Source organism: Acomys minous (genome assembly GCF_964271855.1).
Source record: "Acomys minous genome assembly, chromosome: 15".
Lineage (NCBI taxonomy): Eukaryota > Metazoa > Chordata > Mammalia > Rodentia > Muridae > Acomys > Acomys minous.
This window is the reverse complement of record NC_140497.1, coordinates 99,714,953-99,734,350: the sequence shown is the minus strand read 5'-3', so window position 1 is coordinate 99,734,350 and position 19,398 is coordinate 99,714,953. Positions and strand designations below refer to the sequence as shown.

The following is a 19,398-nucleotide window of genomic DNA, read 5'->3' as shown; positions in this document are numbered from 1 at the left end:
AACTGGGTAAAAGTGCTTACTACACATGCCTGGTGTATGTGCACACACATTTCAAATCGCGTCCAGAATTATGCAAATGAAAAAGTTCTGCTTTATTACATAGCTATTTAATAACTTTATCCATGAATATATACTTTTATTATAAACCAAAAACAAAACAAAAAAAAATATGAGGGTTGAAGAGGCTTAGAAAATACCTTTTTTTTTTTTTCTTGTTTTGTTCTTTTCAAGACAGGGTTTCTCTGTGTAGCCCTGGCTGTCCTGGACTCACTTTGTAGACCAGGCTGGCCTCGAACTCACAGCGATCCATCTACCTCTGCCTCCCGAGTGTTGGGATTAAGGCTTCTTATAAGAAGATCCAGACCTAAACTAAGTATTTCCACCAATGCCAAAACCCTATTCAGCCTCCGCTGCCTCTGCCTCTTCGCCTTCCCCACATTCGAAGCGTACGAAGTCCACAACAGTCACGCCCTGGGGCTGCACGTACTGTCCCAGGGTGATGGAAGGGTCCAGCAGGTACGGCTGCGGCAGCATCCTGGTCTCCGTGTCCCCTCCAGGCTCATCCTCCAGGGAGCCCACAGACAGAGGGGCCATGCCCACCACGTGCTGCCCCAAGCGGCGGCCAACCTCCTCCAGGTTTCTGACCTGCTCGGGGGTCTCGCAGACGACCAGGGCCCCGTACTTTCCCAGCACCAGGTTGTGCAGGGACGGGTTCTGCATCGCCCCGTGCACATAAGAGCCGACGTAGAACCCAGACGGCACCTTCACCCAGGCAGCTCGCTTAAGAGTCATGTTTTCTCCCAGTTTCCCTATAAAAGAGCGAAAACAGGAAAAAATGACCACTGGAAGGTGATGACTGTGGTGGTACCTACGTGGCACAGAGGGGCCCAAGTATGCATGGTGACCTTTCTGTGCCTGCACTAGATCAGCTTGAGTTTGAGGAGGAAATGGGAGGAGGGACGGGAGCAGAGTCCTCCAGGAGTACTCAGACAGGCTGGCTATCACCGGCTCACCTCGAGGCTCTGTGACCTTGGGCATTCATCAACTGTCGGGCCTTAGTTTCCTCATCTTTACAGTGGAAATGACACTACCTCCTCCCAGGGTTACTGGGAGAGATAAAGAAGGCGACAAGTGGAAGGCACTGTGTGCCTCGTGCACAGCAGGCACTCAGAACCCAGCTGTTCTCACCAGACTAGACTCAGGCGGAGAGAATTCAAGCGGCCACCCAGCGATACCTGCCAGAGCTGAAATCACAACTCAAAGCAGTGCAGCTCCCCAACCCCATCACTCCCTTGCACAACTGACACACAGCCACAGTGCCTGGGGGAGGTCGGAAACCAAGAGTACCAGGAAGCCAACTGCAGGCGCCTGACAGTCCCACCCTCTGCTCACCAAAGTGCAAAGATGAGAGTCACAAAACCTCATGAGAGGCAAAAACAGACCCTAATTTTCTCCTGTTTCCCCAGGATTCCCTTTCAAGAGAAGCCTAAAGAAACCAAAAGACGGGAGACTAAACAGCAGGGTGTCCTGAAGATGCGGAGTTAGCCAGTTACAGCTAGAAGCCATCCACAGAAAGATCCAGAAGTCAAGTAAATACAAAAATAGTTCAGAACTCTACCCAACAGTTATTGCCAGAGCTGACGAAGCCAAAACCCCCATTTCTTCTAGGATGTCTTAATACAGCTGTTGGTCTGGCTGCTCACACAGAACTATGCCCTGACTAGCAGCTGCAGACAACAGAAAATTCCCAGCAACTCCAATCCAGCTTGCTTCTCTCTCTCCATCAGGACATGTGAAAAGGTGGCAAGATCCCCACTGGGGCCCCCACAGTGACCAGGAGCGCGCCTTTCCCCACAACACACACAGAAGTGCTCAACCGTCTCTGCCTTTGTTTAGTCACACAGTGATGATATACTAAGTGGTTACAGCCTGCGGATGGTGCCTCCTTTAGCTCTTTCTGGTGTCTACTGCTCCCCAGAAAAGCCAACCCATATTCCCATACTCTTGCCTTAGAGACACATGAGCTTGTAACTTTTAAAAATTATTGAGAATTTCATACATGCACATGACATATTTCTTCCTATTTACTCCACCTCCTGAGCGGAGATCACAGCTATTGACTCAGGTTTAGAGGCAGATCGTAACCTCCTCTTTGCAGAACCCTCAGATACTTACCGATCGCTAAGGCCAAGTGATCCTTGAGCGAGCCTTCCCTGTCGGCAGCTGCAAGTTCAGAGAGCTCAGAGGAGTTCAGGAAGCCCTGAGCAGGGAGACAAGTGTGAGCAGTTCTGCCCTGCTGAAACCCGAGCGCAGGCCCAGGCCTCGGTCTGGGAAACTGGTTACAACAAAGTAGGTGAAGAGCCTCCAGCAAGCCAAGGACGCTCAAAACTGGTAACGCCGCCGCCACACAGCAGCCCAGCGCGTTCGGCTCATCCTCTAGCTGACCTTCTTAGGGGTTCCTAGATGCCAGGAGCGCGTGCTGCTGCACACGCAGTGGGAAGGACAGAGCAACGCTGGCCTGCACTCCGCCTTTGGCCCCCAGCTCTACTGCTGGAGTCTGAGGACACATTCCCTCTTATAGTGCTGGTTTTGAGGGGACAGGGTCACATTCTGTAATCCTGAATGGCTTGGAACTCACAATGTAGCCCAGGCCGAGCTCACACTCCTGGAAGTCTTCCTTGCCTCTGCCTCCTCAGTGCTGGGAGTACAGACAAGCACTACCACAGCCAGCTTCATGAACTTCCTTTTCTTTCTTTCTTTTTAAAAGGATTTTATTTTATGTATATGAGTACACTATCTTCATGCACACCAGAAGAGGACACCAGATCAGATTATATTACAGATGGCTGTGAGCCACCATGTGGTTGCTGGGAATTGAACTCAGGACCTCTGGAAGAGCAGCCAGTGCTCTTAACCTCTGAGCCATCTCTCCAGTCCTTGGTGATGAACTTTCAACGACACAAAAGTATGAATTTTTGTAAGAGCATGTATACATAAGATTACTCCTTGAGCAATTACTTCTAACCAGTGAACTCTGGCAACAGCCTAAATGCCCAAACACAGGAGACCAGCTAAAAAAAAAATCTATGGCACAGCCACACAACAGAATATTATGCAGCTAGGAAAAAGACAAAGGATGGGGAACATGGTAGAACATGGCTTACTGGAGAAAGAAAGATGAGAAGCTTGGAGCTAGCCACGGCTACACAGGTGGTCAAGGCTGGCCAAGTGTGCATGAGACGGTGTTTCAACAAAGGGAGATCTGCAGGAAATGCTATAGAGTGTTCCCATGATGAGTGAGAAAGCACGCCACAGGTCACCGTGTGGGCCTGAAGCAAACATACATTTATAAAGTTAGGATAAAACCATACTCAGGAGCCTGCTTATCCACATAAATAAGGAACAATGAGGCTCAGGGGCTGGAGAGATGGCTCAGTGGTTAAAAGCACCAGCTGCTCTTCTGGAGGACCCTGGTTCAATTCTCCAGCTCCAAGGGATCCAACGCCCTTCCTGGCCTCTGAAGGTATTGCACACGTGTGATGCACTACATAAGTAGAACATTCACACACATAAAATGAAACCAAATCTTAAAAAAAGAAAAGGCAGGCGGTGGTGGCACACACTTTTAATCCTAGCCAGAGGCAGAGACAGGAGATCTGGGAGTTCGAGGCCAGCCTGGTTTACAGAGTGACTTCCACTACAGACAAGGCTACACAGAGAAACTGCCTCAAAAAATTAACAAATAAATAAGAAAGGAAGAGAATGGGACTCAAGGCAGGGGAGAGCGCGCAGGTTAGGAGTACACAGCGCTCTTGCAGAGGACCTAAGTTCAGTCCCCAGCGCCCACGCCTGGCAGCTCACAACCACCTTAACTCCAGCCCCAGGGATCCAACATCCTCTTCTGGCCTTGGTGGGCACTTGGGTGCACACAAATGAAACAAAAATTTATATAGGAAAAATTAATGGGATTCAAATAGAATAAGAGGGGGCCAGAGAGACAGCTCAGTGGTAAGTGAAGGCATGTGCTGGCAAGCCTGACAGCCTGGGCCATGGGGAAAGAGCAGGAGAGACTGCTGCGAGCCACCCTGTGACCTTCATGCCTGCCCATGCATACATGTACACACCCACACACCAGCGAGTACATGTTATCAAAATATTTTACCTTTTTTTTGCCTGTTCTGGTTTTGTTGTTGCTGTTCTTTTGTTTTAGTTTGTTTTTTTTTGCGACAGAGTTTCTCTGTGTAGCCCTGGCTGTCCTGGAACTCACTCTGTAGACCAGGCTGGCCTCAAACTCAGAGAACCACCTACCTCTGCCTATCAAGTGCAAGGATTATTTTGCTGTGCAACCAGGCCCAGCGAAATAGTGCACATGTATTTAGTTCATTATTTGTATTTTGTCTAATTTAGCTTTGTGTGATCTCTCTCTGTATGTTTGGTTTCTTTTGTTTTTTTAAGACAGGATCTCACTGTGTAGCTTGTACTCCCTCCCTCCCTCCCTCCCCACACCTGATCATTTATTTAAAGACTATTAGATTCATGTGATATTTTGAATTAAGAGCCTCTGGTTTCTGATTAGTAAGGGCTGAAGGAGCCTGTGATAAACAAGAGACGGGTGCCATGAACACAAAGCTTTGATTTACTGGAACACTTACTGCTGTCAGCTGGGCCAAGAGGTGATTGGCAGAGATGAGCAACAGTGAAGTGAAGCCTGGGGAGTGTTTGCTCAGGGTCATCAAGTAAGGCAGCGTGGGCAGGATCCCCAGAACCACATGAAGAGACAGCACACTCCTGCGGTCTCACACTCCTGCAGTCTCACACTACTTGGCAGGGTATCACTGAAATTCACTGACTAGCCATGGGTAAGCTCCAGGTTCACAGAGCCCTGTCCTAAAAAATACTGTGGAAGCCAGGTATAGTGGCACGTGCTTTTAATTCCAGAGTTCAAGAGGCAGAGGCAGGAGGATCTTGGTGAGTGTGAGGCCAGCCTGGTCTACAAAGAGTCCCAGGCCAGGCAAGGCTATGCAGTGGACCACCTCAGAAAAAGAAAAGAGGATGGAGTGAAATTGAGGGAGATATCTAGTGTCAACTCTAGATTCCACATTCAAGTGTGCGTGCGCAGACACACACACACACACACACACACAGTTAATAAAGCAGAATAAGGTGATAGAACTCCAGTTCCAGGGATCCCACAGCCTCTTCTGACCTCCACGAGCCCCAAGCACGCACACAGCGCGCACACATACATGCAGACAATCACTCAAGCTCAGTAAATAAATAAATCTAAACAAAAGAGGAAACTGAGAAGAGAGATTTAAAAAAAAAAAAAAGGAACATCGCAAGCCTTAATCTCAGCAGTCTGGAGACAAAGGCAAGCTGATCTCTGAGTTCAAGACCAGCCTGGCCAACAGAGTGAGTTCCAGGACATGCAGAGCTACACAGAGAAACCCTGTCTCAAACCCTCTCTCCCGACCCCACCCCCACCCTCCCCAAAAAAGAAGAGTGTAGCTCATTGGTAGAATGTGCACAAGTTCCTGGGTTCGATCCTTCATTACATACCCCCAAAAAGATTTAAGAAAAAGCAAAACAAAACAAAAACCCTTAAAGTATGGAAGACAAATTCAGCAAGCTGGAGACGACCTTTAACCCACCTTACTGTACGTGGAGAGCTGGTCCTTCAGGTTCCGGCAGTGCAGCATGGTTCCCCGGGCTACTTGCTGGACCAACTGCTGGAATTTTAAGTTTCTGGAGACAAAATCTGTCTCACAGTTTACCTGTGGGGTAAATGGATATTGCTGTACACAAGCTGTTTACTGACAGTTTCTAAACCTGCCTTCAGGTCGGACACGAAGCCGTGATATTGCCTCAACAAGCTGCAGACTCAGCGGAAACAAACGGCCCGGGACTTTAAAGCTGCAGGTCCCTAGTTCTGGGGAGGCAGAAACACGAAGAGCTGTTTTGTTGCTGTGGCAGAGAGCCAGCCACAGCCTGCAAACCCACGAGGATCCTAGAACACCCTGAAGGACTCACTACGAATTCACCACCTGCCTGTGGCCGCACCCAAGATCACTTCAGCCCTGACTCTCTTCCAACTCCAAACCTTTTTTAGTTTGTGAAAAGGTCCCGGGCTGGCCTTGATGCTGGGGATGACCTTGAACCGACCTTCCTGCCCCTATCTCCCAAGTCCTGGAATCACACCCATGCACGGCCATGCCCTCCCGCCAGACCACTTCCATCACGTGTTCTCCTCAGTCCTTCACTGAAGCCTTACTGTGCTCACTTTCTCGCCAGACATGACCCCACAGCCGCCTCCAAATCCTCTACTTATTAGGCATTGATACACAGAGTAATACAATACCATTAACTACTAACTTTCTTGGTTTTTAGGGGTAAAGGGGTCAGGATTTCATTTTGTAGGCTTGCTGTCCTCACAGTAATCCTCCTGCCTCAGCCTCCCAAGTGTTGAGAACACAGTTTTCACCTTGCTACTATTTTTTTTTAAGGGTTAAGTCAATTTATTAAAATAGTTGACTTAGGCGTCTGCAATAGTGACTTCAACCCCCACTCCTGGCTCGATACCGATGGAAGTCATCTGCTTAACAATCTCAGAAGGGCTGTGTAAGTCAATGAGTCGCTTGTGGATTCTCATCTGGAAACTCCCAAGTCCTGGAACCTTCGCCACAAGGCCTTTTTCTTATGATTCTCAGTGTCTCAGTAGGCTCGCGCACCGGTCCTTTCACTTTCAGATTCTTTTCCTTTGCGCCTCTGATCCAGTCGGCACACACCTTCTCCAGCGGCATCACTGATTCGAACTGGCTGAGTGGCGGCCACCTCGGGTTCCACGGCTCCACACCTCCACGGGCGTCTTTCCGGTATTTTTAAAAGCCATGGCTGTGGCGCAGCTGCCTGACCGACGACTTGTTCTTCAGCAGGAGCGAACATTGGGGCGTCAGGATGGAAGCAGAGTGAACAGAGCTCCGCTGCACGCATCACCGCGTCTCAGGAAGCCTGCTACCAGTTAAGCCCACGGATTCATAACAAGGCTGCACTGGACTCACATTTAGGAAAAATGGTCTAGGTTGCTACGCCATTTCCCATCAAAGACACCTAAGTATTTCTTTTCTTAAACCCCAACATATAACGGAGGCCTTGGGAACGTAACTCCAACCAGCACTTCCGGTCCTCAGATTCCTTTAGCAGGTAAAGGGTCTACTACAAACCTTACGCTCTAAGACACAGCTGTTTCTAGAACGCGGAATTCCCCCAGCATGGTGACGCACCTCTACTAAGACAGCTGTGTTCCCTTCCTGCAGCAACCCAATCAAGCCTTCTTTCGTCTTCCTCCCCTGGAGTTTGGCAGCTTTGCTCCAGCCTTCCTTCTGCGCCTGCTTGTGCAGCCAGGCCTCTGCCTACAAACAGAACGCAGAGAGGAAAAAGTCAGCCACAGAAACTAGAAAGGGATGACGCCTTAACACATGGCCAACCCACCGAACGGGTGGCGCACGCCTTTAATCCCAGCATTCAGGAGGCAGAGGAGGTGGCTCGCTGTGAGTTTGAGGCCAGCCTGGTCTACAAAACGAGTCTAGCACAGCCAGGGCTACACAGAGAAACCCTGTCTCGAAAAAACAAAAACAAAACAAAACAAAAAAGATATGGCCAAACCCAACGGTTCTCTGCATCCCCACAGCCTGTAACAAACTCACGTACCACTAAGTGCCCTACACAATGCGTCATGCATAACTCCAGTCTTCATGACCCCACTACGGGAGAGAGTGTCGTGGTTTTCATTATACAGACAACACTGACACAACACGAAAGGATTAGCTGTAATGCCCACAGTTACAGAGTGTGTGTGTGTGTGTGTGTGTGTGTGTGTGTGAGGGCCTCGGACTTCACATTTTACCCAAACACTGATCTCCGGGCAGCATATCCCACCACCCCTGAAACATGGGATACAGTTAGCTGAGTTTCTAAGTCAACTGCTTCCAGGGAAGACGATGAAGCGGAAGGGTAAAGCTAGCGTTGAGGCCAAATTTCTCCCCGTTGGGCTCTGCCGTAGCCACGCTGGGCAAGTAGCAGGTCAGGGAAGGAGAGTGCGAGGTCGAGCCGCAGCACCACGTCGGCCGGCGAGCGCCTCCTCCCACCTGTTTGAGATCGCCGCCACAGCTCTCCAGAGCCTTCTTGCAATTGACAAAGGAGTAGCCTGTCCTCCGCCGCAGCTTCATGAGCAGCTCCTTGCCGGAGGCCGAAGACGACGCCATCGAGGGGCCCGCGTGAAACGTGGGCCATGGCTGCGACGGCTGAAGCAGGGCGGTCCTCGCCTGGAGGGAGGACGAGGGAGGGTTGAGCCGAGGGAAGCGGCCGGAGCAGGACGGCGGGCGAGGGAGGGGAGCGGAGCCCGGGTCGGGAGGAGGGGAGGGGAGGGCGCTCACCGAGTGGCCGGTGCACGCGGCCCGGAAGAAGCGCAGCGACCGCAGCAGCGACATCCCTCGGGTCCGCCGGCGCACAGGCGAGACGGCGGCCTACGGCGTGGCGCGAGGGACAAAACGCCTCCCAGCACGAGTGGAGCCGTGGATGCTGCCACCTGCAGGCCGGAGGAACGCAATCGCCTCTTTCGTTTGTCTTATTAAAACAGTTCACAAAAGGGGGCGGGGCGGGGGCAAAAAAAAAAAAACAACACACACACAACTGCATGATAAAGTTGTCACAAAATAACAACACTCGGGAGGCAGAGGCAGGTGGATCACTGTGAGTTCGAGGCCAGCCCGGTCTACAAAGCGAGTCCAGGACAGCCAAGGCTACACAGAGAAACCCTCTGGAAAAAACAAAACAAAAATAAAAACAAACAAACAAAAAACAACAACAACACAAGACATGTAAGTAATACTTGATGTTTATTTCCAATGTACTTTCATATTCATTGTCCCTTTGTGACTCAGGACAAACGGGAGGAAGATGGGTGGGCTCAGGAAACTGTCCAAGGTCACCTGGAGAGGTGGAATTCCTTCTACAAACCGAATTACGGAGTTAGCAAAATATCTGCTGAGCACTGGTGTACCCGGAGCCGTTGACAGCTTCAGGAGAGTTAGGAATGAATAGCCTACAGCTCTGTCCTCCAGTGTGTCTATTGGTGAGGAAGTAAGAATCAGGTAAGACAACAGAAGGCTCCCTAAACAGTTAAGAGATCTCCCGACAAGCAAATCACATCCAAAGGGAAAGCTCAGGAAAAGGGGGATTTTCCCCCCAGATGCAAAGAATGAGTTTGGACAGGGAGCGTCAGGAAGTGAAGTTGGAAATGCTGGCATAGAGTTAGCGAACAAAGAGTAGCAAAGTTTGCAATCTGGCTAGAGGTGCAATACAAACGGAGTAGGAAATGCGAGTAGTTTGGGGGCATGCGCGTGCAGGCTGAGAACCAAGCAGAGACGTTTGTGCTTGCAGTAGATGCTAATTAATTAGAGCAGGTTTGGGGAAATGGCAAGAACTTGAAGAGTGGCTTGGAGGTTAAGAAAATGTTGGCCAAAAAAAAAAAGAAAAGAAAAGAAAAGAAAAAAGAAAAAAAGAAAATGTTGGCAGACACCTCGAAGATGGTTGTGACTAAAACGGGAAGGAAAGAGAGCCCTCACCAGATAGCTCCAGAGGCAAAGAGTCAAGAAGGCAAGACAAGACAAATTAAGAAGGAAAAAATGACCTTGGAAGGAAAAAGTAGAGATTAGAAGAATCCAGAATTTGGTACAACATGATGTCTGTGATCAGGTCTTGAACTTTGCGAAGGATGAAGAAGCTATAGCCTAAATGGACAGTTCTGCTGCTTGTCCCCAGGCTCAGGGATAGGAGGACTTGTCCTAGAGACAGTCTTATTTCAGCAGGCAAGAAACAGGTATTCAGGGGCATCTTGGTACCCATCCCTCTAGATAGCTAAATGTTTGGAGATGCAGGAGAGATAACTAATGTTCATTTTCCCCCTTAAAAATATCAAAGAATGTGATTTTTAAAAGTCCATTCTGCAGAGCTGGGGAGATGGCTCAGAGGTTAAAAGCACTGACTGCTCCTCCTGAGGTCCTGGGTTCAATTTCCAGCAACCACGCGGTGGCTGACAACCATCTATAATGAGATCTGGTGCCCTCTTCTGGCCCACAGGTGTACATGCAGGCAGAGTGCTGTATTCATAATAATAATAAATAAATTAGTCTTTATTCTGCTAAAGAACTATTCTGCTAAAGAACTAAAAGTGACCAAATGGCCAGGGACAATCTCTCTGCAGCTACTATTTGCACCCCGTTACCCTCCCTTACTCCTGAGTACCCTGAATACCTTCTTCTCCTGTGAGGACCAGTGCTGGGCACCCTCTTTGTGCCTTAAACTCAATGCGTCTAGGGCTCTGCCATTCTTAAGGAGCAGTCTGCATTCCCCAAGAACTATTAGGGAAAACAAAGGGAAGAGGGAAGAAAGAGGACAAGAGATCCGTGCTTTTCTTTTGGTCCTGACGTCTACGGCTCTGGAGACATGGCATTCCTCCACTGAGACAGGCGCTGAGGTCAGCAGGAGGGGCGCTGCCCACTGGGCATCACTGCCCTGTGCCTGGCCCTATAGATGTTCACATTCACGTCCTCGTCCCTCTGGGCCAGCTCCAGTTGGAAGTGCTGGGGCAGGACGTGCTGGAAGAAGCTCTCCGTCCCATGTCCCTCCCTCATTGTGGAGGCCAGATAGATGGTGCCCTGGGGCCCGCACAGGTGTTGGAGGGTCCCCAACAGCAGTGGGAAGGTCGGTTCCAGGTACACGATGTCTGCCCCCAGCACCAAGTCATAGTTTCCAGGAAAGGCATGCTGGTCGATTCCCCAGGACAAGGCACACACCTGAGGGCGGCCTCCGGATGGCACATTAGCATGGACGTTATCCTGGATCTGCTCTAGGGCCAGTGGTAAGTCAGTGATGGTAACGTCCCCCCCTGAGGGAGAGCAAGGAAGAGAAATCCAAGTCAGAGGGACCACGACAAGAAAGGGCTCATGAGGACTCCGCCTGGTGGCTCCAGAGACCTTAAGGCCTCACGTCTTGACAGCCCAAGTCCACACTTTGGCTTCTAGTTGCCCTGACCTCAGTGTCACCCGGTGCCACTCTCGTTACTCTGCATTCTACAACATCAACATTCTCTCTGAGATAATCTTCAACCTCTCTCGCCGGCACACAACAACCAGATGTCAGCAAAAGCCTGGGCAAGACCAAGCTGGGCACGAGCTCTACCAACCCCCACCCATACACACACACACACACACACACACACAAACTCAGAAGACGTGACCTCAGCAGAGCCCAAAAGGACAAGCACACGTTAGTCAGGTGAGCCTCTCCGAGCAGGGAATAGGGAGTACAAGCGCCCGGCAGGGCAAAGGTCATGGCATAGTTAAGCCACGCGCCAGAGAAGTGGTTCTCAACCTGTGGGTCACGACCTCAGCAGACCGTCGGGAAAACGCAGAGGTTTACAAGTATGATTCAAAACAGAAGAGAACGTACAGCTATGAGGTAGCAACAAATGTAATTTCACGGTTGGAGGGTCACCACAGCATAAGGAACTGTATAAGGGGGTCACAGAATGAGGAAGGCTGAGAACCGCTGGTCTAGAGGACGGAAAAATTGACTAAAACGAGGACTATTGCCCGCGAACAGAGCCAGGCTCGATAGCGTGAGATCACACGCGAGGCCGGCATTCGGCAAGAGCTGCCTTCCCAGCCCAAGAAATGGGTTTGAAGAGCGGAGCCTGAGCTGAGGACGATCGGATCGGCATTGCAGAACCCTTTCCTCGCACAACGAACGAACGTGTGCACTGAGGGCTTTCTAGATGCCCGGGGTACAACAGGAGGCAAAACACAACTGCAGCCTCCTGGCACAGAAACGACATCAGCATGGCTATCGTACAGGAGGAAGATCTCACTCGCTCATCCTCATCACAGGTGTGTGTGCAGGGGGCTGCAACACGGCAGTGAACACGGCAGAGAACACCGTTCCTGGTGTTCACAGAACAGTGCCAAGTGCTGTAAAACAGAGGGCTCAGTGACTGAGAGCCCCAGCACCATGTGGTTGCTGGGAATTGAACTCAGGACCTCTGGAAGAGCAGTCAGTGCTCCTAACCTCTGAACCATCTGTCCAGCCCTCACAAAGTGTTCTTTTGCCCTCTACATGCATGCCATGACAAATGCATTACCCTCACTAAACAACTGTAATTTGTTTTGGTTTTTCAGAACAGGGTTTCTTCGTGTAGCCTCGGCGGTTCTGAAACTTCTCTGTAGAGCAGGCTGGCCTCAAACTCACAGAGACCTGCCTGCCTCTGCCTCCCAAATTCTGGGAGTCAAGTTGTGTGCTACCACTCCCCCAACCCAAATGGATTGTTTGTTTGTTTGTTTTAATTAAAAAAAGAACAATAGCAAGAAAAGATTATATGACCAAGAGAGATAAACTATTCAGGCATGGTGGTACCTAACCTGTGATCACAGAATGTGGGGAGCTGAGGCAGGAGGATCATCTGGAGCTACACAGCAAGACACATTGTCACCAAACCAAATATAAACAGGGCCTGTGGCTCACAGCTATAGTCCTGGCACTGGGAGGCGGAAGCAAGAATATTAGGAGTTTGACAGTCAACCAGAGTTATACTAGACCTTGTCTCAAAAAAGAAAACAAGCCAGGTGGTGATGACGCACGCCTTTAATCCCATCAGGCAGAGGCAGATGGATCTCTGTGAGTTCGAGGCCAGCCTGGTCTACAAAGTTAGTCCCGGACAGCCAAGGCTATACAGAGAAACCCTGTCTCAGAAAAAAAGAAAAAAAAAAGAAAGAAAGAAAAAGAAAAACCCAAACAACAACAACAACAAACAAAACAAAAAAATCCAAACCACAGCAAATGAAATAAGACACGCAATACAGTGCTTGCTACAGTGAGGCACCAACAGAGCAAGGAGAACCCTTGCAGGGAGAAGCCGTGGAGCGCACTTTTACCAGGTGCTTGGGAAACCCTCACTAAGCACATTTCACTTGGAAAAGACCTGAAGGCAGCAATGGAGCAAACCATGCGGCTCCCCCAGGCTAAAGTCTACCAGACTCCAGGTCAGCAGCCACAGAGACCTTGTGGCAGAGCTGTGCCTGGCAGCTATGAAGAGCCAGGTGAGTGGGAGGCACAGGGGCCAGATCTTATGACGTGGGAAGACAGGGCCAGGCCTGCACACACTGACTCAGGACTTAGGAGAAGCACTTTGATTGCTGTGATTAAAAAAACTCATGGGGGAGCCAGGCAGTGCTGAAGCATCATGTCTTTAATCCCAGCACTCGGGAGGCAGAGGCAGGCCGATCGCTGTGAGTTCGAGGCCAGCCTGGTCTACAAAGCGAGTCCAGGACAGCCAAGGCTACAGAGAAACCCTGTCTTAAAAACAAAAACAAAAAAAACCAAGGGGGCTGGGGAGAAGGCTCAGCACTGGCTGCTCTTGCAGAGGACCCGGGTTCAGTTCCCAGCCCCCACACGGTGGCTCACAGACATCTTTAACTCCAGTTCCAGGGGACCCAGTTCCTCTTCTGACCTCTTCAGGCACCAGGATCTCATGTGCTACACACATGCAGACAGAACACACACACACACACACACACACACACACACACACACACACACTAAATATTCACAGAAACAAAAAACTGCAGGAAGGCAAGGGCAGAACCAGTGAGACTGGTCAGGAAGCAACTCCAAGGACCAAGAGAAGCGATGATGCTGGTTAGAAATCACGTAGTGACAACTAAGAAGTAATCAAACCCTTCATAGATGCTGAAGGTGCGGTCAACATCAATGAACTGATTCTCTCTCTCTCGCTCTCTCTCTCTTACACACACACACACACAAAATGGGGGAGATTTTTGACTCAAGATGGTTTTTGAACACTTGGCCTAACTCAGGCCAAATTGCCCACTGTGTAAGTGACGAGGGCTTTGAGAGAGGCAGACTGGGAAATGGGAGTGTGATTTCATTTGTGAGCAAAGTTTGAAATGCCTGTCAGACAATCACAGGAGGATACCGAGTAGACGGTGGGTTATGCAAACAAGCCTTAATATAGAAGGAGGGCATCATGGTCCTCACCATCACAAGGATAATCACAGCTGCAGAACGAGGGCATCATGGTCCTCACCATCACAAGGATAATCACAGCCACAGCGCAATGGGCCTCTCAGGAGCAAGAACAGCCAGGAAAAAAGAAGGGGTCAAAGGCCGCTCCCGAGCACTGGGGCACTCAGTTTCTCTTGTAAGGATAAAAGGGAATCAACAAAAAAGAATGGAAAAGTGTGCCAGGAATGTAGGTGGAAGCCAGAAATGTGTTGGCCCAGAAAGCAAAGGACATTTCAAGGAGATGGGAGTGTCACTATCAAACGCTAAGTCAACTGGAGCCAAATTGACTCCCGGGTTCAAAGCAGGGGGGCTGGGGGCTGGAGAGATGGCTCAGCAGTTAAGAGCACTGGCTGCTCTTCCAGAGGTCCTGAGTTCAATTCCCAGCAACCACACGGTGGCTCACAACCATCTCTAATGTGCTCTGGTGCCCTCTTCTGGCCTGCAGGTGTACATGCAGGCAGAGGACTGTATGCATAATAATAAATAAATAAATCTTAAAAAAAAAACCAAAACAAAACATGGGTTTGGAAGTGAAGTTCACAATCTCAGCTGGAGCCACTAAGAGGAGGAGACACCTACCCCAATTGATAGAGAAAAAACCAGAACGAGGAACTAAAGCAGTGACATTAACATGGGTGTATTCTCTCCTCAGCAGAGAAATGACTTAGGAAATGTAGGATCTCACACACACACACACACACCATGCACATACATACACACCATCTATGCACATCTATGCATAGCTAGATGACTGATAGATGATAGGTAGGTAGGTAGGTAGATATAGGTATTTGATGATAGACAGACAGACAGACAGAATGTACCTATGACCCAGAAGAGATAAGAGACAGGTTTCACCAGGCAATGGTGACACATGCCTTTAGTACCAGCACTCAGGAGGCAGAGCCAGGTGGATCTCTGGGTCTACAAAGCAAGTCCAGGACAACCAGGGCTAAACAGAGAAACCCTGTCTCAAAAAACTAAAGAGAGAGAGAGAGAGAGAGAGAGAGAGAGAGAGAGAGAGAGAGAGAGAGAGAGAGAGAGTCATGGCACAGTTTGAAGAATAAGAAACAGATGTCAGGTGGGTGTGGTAGCACACACCTGTAATCCCAGCACTTGGGAGGCAGAGCCAGGCAGATCTTTGTGAGTTCGAGGCCAGCCTGGTCTACAGAGTGAGTCCGGGACAGCCAAGGCTACACAGAGAGACCCTGTCTCAAAAAACAAAAAGCAAAAAGAAACAGATGTCTAGGAGAGAGGAAGAATAAATGAGCAAAGGAAAAGTGACAACCTAGTTGGGTAACACAAAAACCTGAGCTCAATGAAAACCAGCACAAAATGAGTATAGTTAGCACAACTGTGTGAATACTAAGAAGGCTTGAGCCAGCCTGGGTGGTCGTGGTGGTGGTGGTGGTGTGTGTGTATGTGTTGTGTGCATGGAGTGTGTGGTATGTGTGGTGTGTGTGGTATGTGTGTGATGTGGTGTGTGTGGTGTGTGTACTGTGTGTGGTGTGTGCGTGGAGTGTGTGGTGTGTGTGGTGTGTGTGGTGTATGTGGTGTGTGCATGGTGTGTGTGGTGTGTGCATGGTGTGTGTGGTGTGTGTGTAGTGTGTGTGTGGTATGTGTGCTGTGTGTGTTTATATGTGGTGTGTGTGTGTGTGTGTGTGTGTGTGTGTGTGAAGCCTTCTTTTGGAAGGGCAGCTTGGCATAGCAATGGAGAGTACACTTGCATTAACCAGGTAAGACTGTTTCAAGCAGAAAGTGCAGCCCCCACAGAGTCCTTCAGGGAGGAGACAAAGCAAATGTGCAGAGCAGTCAGAGGGCTACCAGACACACAAGGAGAACAGGAAGTGGGGAGGCACAGAAAGAGAGAGACGAGACAGGGAGGCCACTGGAAGCCATGTTACAGGGACAGCCATAAGAGCCCATAGAGGGGCGGGGTATGATAGTGATGAGAGCCGCATTTTGAAAAAGCCATTCTGAGCCGGGCGTGGTGGCGCACGCCTTTAATCCCAGCACTCGGGAGGCAGAGGCAGGCGGATTGCTGTGAGTTCGAGGCCAGCCTGGTCTACAAAGTGAGTCCACGACAGCCAAGGCTAACACAGAGAGACCCTGTCTCGAAAAACCAAAAAAAAAAAAAAAAAAAAAAAAAAAGCCATTCTGATTGTAGGGTGGTGTGAGCCAGGATCGAGGTGGGGGCCAGAGCTCAAAGCAAGAAGACCAACCAGTCTGACTACTTATTACAGTCTGAGCAAGTGTTAGTGTTGGCTCAGGCTGCGGCTCCAGGAGTGGAGTCAAGAAAACAGAAGGAGCCAGACAGTGGTGGCGCACGCCTTTAATCCCAGCACTTGGGAGGCAGAGGCAGGCGGATTGATGTGAGTTCGGGGCCAGCCTGGTCTACAAAGTGAGTCCAGGACAGTCAAGGCTACACAGAGAAACCCTGTCTTGAAAAACAAAACAACAAAAAACAAACAAAAAAATCTAAGAGGTTTATAGGAGGTAAAACCCACAGGACAGGAAGGGTATGAGCCTGGAAAGCAGGCATGTGACAAGGTACTGCCTATGTTCCCCACCAGGCAGATGAAAGCCTGAGGGAGACGCAAGCTTGGTAAGGGACAATGACAGTGTCAGTTTGGGAGTGCTAACCTTTCGCAGGCTTCAGGGAAGCCTTAAGATGCTTAGGAAAAGCCGGACAAGAATCAGTAGTGGACTCAATATGGTGGGACAAGGAAGGAGCAAGGGGCGGTTGTGTGTTAAGAAGGCAGGGCCAGGGAGAGATGGCTCAGTGGTTAAGAGCACTGCTCTTCCAGAAGTCCTGAGTTCAATTCCCAGCAACCACATGGTGGCTCACAACTAACTATGATGAGATCTGGCGCCCTCTTCCGCTGTACAGGTGTACATGCAGTCAGAACACTGTATACAAAATAAATAAATCTTGAAGAAGAAGAGGAGGAGGAGGCAGGGCCAGCTGATTCTGGGACACACAGTGAAGGAATAAATTACACCCAGATTTCGGACTTGGCAACTAAACACTGCCCAAAAGAGAAACAGCTGGCCTGACAGTAAATAAAGGCATATGTTCGCACACACACACACACATGTACACACATACACACGGGCACGTGCCTGCACGCACTTCCCCTTCCTGCCCTTCCTCCCTGAGACAGGCTCTGACTAGGTAGTCCAGGCTGGCCCTGACCTTACAGCTGTCCTCCTGCCTCTGCCTCCTGAGTGCTGGGATTACAGGCACATGCCAGCACACTTGGCTTCTTCCCTTGTGATGGAACTTTCTGGCTCTCATTCATCCACTTTCCTCCTCTGTCAGAGCGTCCCATTAATACATTCCCTCCGCAGTCACGGTAGCTCGCCAGAGCACACCCATGCCACATACCTCACTATCATGTATGTGCACAGCATCTTCCCACAGTCCCTCCTTCAGAGACCACACGCTCCTGAGGCAGAGGAAATCTCTCTCTCTCTCTCTCTCTCTCTCTCTCTCTCTCTCTCTCTTTTGGTTTTGGTCTTTCTTTTTCCTTCCTTCCTTCCTTCCTTTCTAAGACGTATTTATTATGCACACTGTACATCCGCAGGCAAAAAGAGGGCATCAGATCACATTATAGATGGTTGTGAGCCACCATGTGGTTGCTGGGAATTGAATTCAGGACCTCTGGAAGAGCAGACAGTGCTCTTAACCTCTGAGCTGTCTCCCCAGCCCCTGGTTTTGGTTTTTCGAGACAGGGTTTCTCTGTGTAGCCCTGGCTGTCCTGGACTCGCTTTGTAGAGCAGGCTGGCCTGGAACTCACAGCAATCCGCCAGCCTCCCCTGTGCTGGGATTAAAGGCATGCGCCACCACGTCTGGCTGAAATCTTTCTTATCTGATGTCAAATCCTCAGTCCTCAGAATGACTCTTGGCAACACAGAGGACGTATGATCGAGTGACTTGAAGGATAAGTGTCTGCCTCTGCAAGGGCATCCCTTAATGTGACCTAGTTCTGTCGCTGTAAATAGGGACATCCTGGTTTGCATGACTTAGAGCACAAGGTAAAGAATTTTTTATTTTTTTGCTCAAAGTGAAGCATACTTTTTCTGACTCTTTGCCACGTCTCAGCTGTTTAATTACCAACCCTACAGCTAGAATGATACGGATTCACACCCTAGCGCTCCAAAATTCATAATCTTGTTTCTTCGAGCAGTAAACACCTAAGGCTGCATTGCAGTATGAGGGCACACACCTGTAATTCCAGCACTTGGAAAATTAAGGCCGGAGAAGCAGGAATTCAAGGCTAACCTTTCCGTAATGACTTTTAGGCCAGCCTGCACAATAGAGCATGTCTCAACCAGACCCCCGTCCCCTCCCCCCCACACACACGGAAGGAAAGAAGGAAGGAAGGAAGGAAGGAAGGAAGGAAGGAAGGAAGGAAGGAAGGAAGGAAGAAAGTTTAAGAGGCCCTAACATAACGAAGATACAAAGAGGCCCAGGTCTCTCCGCCATATAAGCATTTTAAGGAAGAGCGTCCCCAGCATTTTCCACAGAATCCCTCTCTGATTTGTTTTAGCCACCCTCAAAACAACTATCCTGGGTGTTCTGAAGCCAATCAGCGCCGTCAGCCTCGCAGAGGAGTAGAGGTTTGTTAAAAACCAAGAAAGGAGCTGAGTTCAAAAGCCCTACCCATCCCGAGCAGTCCACGTCTTAACTTAACTCTCTAGCTCCACCTCAACCCCAGCTCACGTACCCTGTAGCGCCGCCAGGATTCCCACGATGCCTGTCCCCGCGCCTAGTTCGATCACCTTTTTGCCTCGAAAATCCACATTTTGACTCTCGAAATAGTTACACAGGCTCAGAGCCTACGACGGGGGTAAAGAAAGAGAAAGTGGGAAACTGTCACGACGGATAGCTCCATATGGGAGGGGTGAGGTCCGAGGAGTGGACCTCTCAGGGTCCCTCACTTTGGGCAGCCCACTCCTCACCGCATCCCACACGCGCGCTGCCACCCCAAGGCGCGACCCAAAGTTCTGCGTGATGCTCAGCTCGTGCCCACAGAAGTAGAACCTGCTGCTCTCCGAGTAAGAGTCGGTGAAGAGCCCGACCTCGCGTGGGAACACGGATTCGGGCTCTGGTTCGGGATCCGGGCGAGAGCTGGCCATCAGGCTTATCGAGCACGCGGGCACCCCCGCCAGCGCTCAGATCCGAGTCCTCGGAGGGGTTGAGGCTGGGGGACTGCCAGCCATATGGGCTGCTCTCAGGCACCGGGCTCCGCCTCCCCA

The 19,398-nt window shown here is 50.1% G+C and overlaps 2 protein-coding genes across 2 annotated transcripts; both read right to left on the bottom strand.

The window, feature by feature from the left end:
- Nucleotides 1-68: 68 nt before the first annotated feature.
- On the bottom strand, nucleotides 69-8,584 carry TSFM (Ts translation elongation factor, mitochondrial). The gene is made up of 6 exons (XM_084759208.1): nucleotides 8,433-8,584; nucleotides 8,145-8,321; nucleotides 7,281-7,409; nucleotides 5,652-5,774; nucleotides 2,176-2,260; nucleotides 69-809 (listed from the first exon to the last, which is right to left on the bottom strand). Exons 1-6 carry the CDS (start codon nucleotides 8,484-8,486, stop codon nucleotides 397-399), a joined length of 981 nt encoding a protein of 326 aa, XP_084615334.1. The 5' UTR covers nucleotides 8,487-8,584; the 3' UTR covers nucleotides 69-396.
- Nucleotides 8,585-8,877: 293 nt separating this feature from the next.
- Nucleotides 8,878-19,395, bottom strand: EEF1AKMT3 (EEF1A lysine methyltransferase 3). Its single transcript, XM_084759232.1, has 3 exons — nucleotides 19,102-19,395; nucleotides 18,867-18,978; nucleotides 8,878-10,945 (listed from the first exon to the last, which is right to left on the bottom strand). Exons 1-3 carry the CDS (start codon nucleotides 19,276-19,278, stop codon nucleotides 10,536-10,538), a joined length of 699 nt encoding a protein of 232 aa, XP_084615358.1. The 5' UTR covers nucleotides 19,279-19,395; the 3' UTR covers nucleotides 8,878-10,535.
- Nucleotides 19,396-19,398: the final 3 nt, after the last annotated feature.

What these genes read in the sequence shown, in the direction of transcription:
- TSFM (XM_084759208.1), bottom strand. Translation starts at nt 8,486, where the DNA reads ATGTCGCTGCTGCGGTCGCTGCGCTTCTTCCGGGCCGCGTGCACCGGC. An exon ending in GTGGCGGCGATCTCAAACAG is followed by an intron (nt 7,410 to 8,144) that starts GTGGGAGGAGGC and finishes TTCTGTTTGTAG; the next exon opens with GCAGAGGCCTGGCTGCACAA. An exon ending in AGCTCTCCACGTACAGTAAG is followed by an intron (nt 2,261 to 5,651) that starts GTGGGTTAAAGG and finishes CTCCCTGCTCAG; the next exon opens with GGCTTCCTGAACTCCTCTGA.
- EEF1AKMT3 (XM_084759232.1), bottom strand. Translation starts at nt 19,278, where the DNA reads ATGGCCAGCTCTCGCCCGGATCCCGAACCAGAGCCCGAATCCGTGTTC. An exon ending in CAGCGCGCGTGTGGGATGCG is followed by an intron (nt 18,979 to 19,101) that starts GTGAGGAGTGGG and finishes CCCCCGTCGTAG; the next exon opens with GCTCTGAGCCTGTGTAACTA. An exon ending in AATCCTGGCGGCGCTACAGG is followed by an intron (nt 10,946 to 18,866) that starts GTACGTGAGCTG and finishes GCTCTCCCTCAG; the next exon opens with GGGGGGACGTTACCATCACT.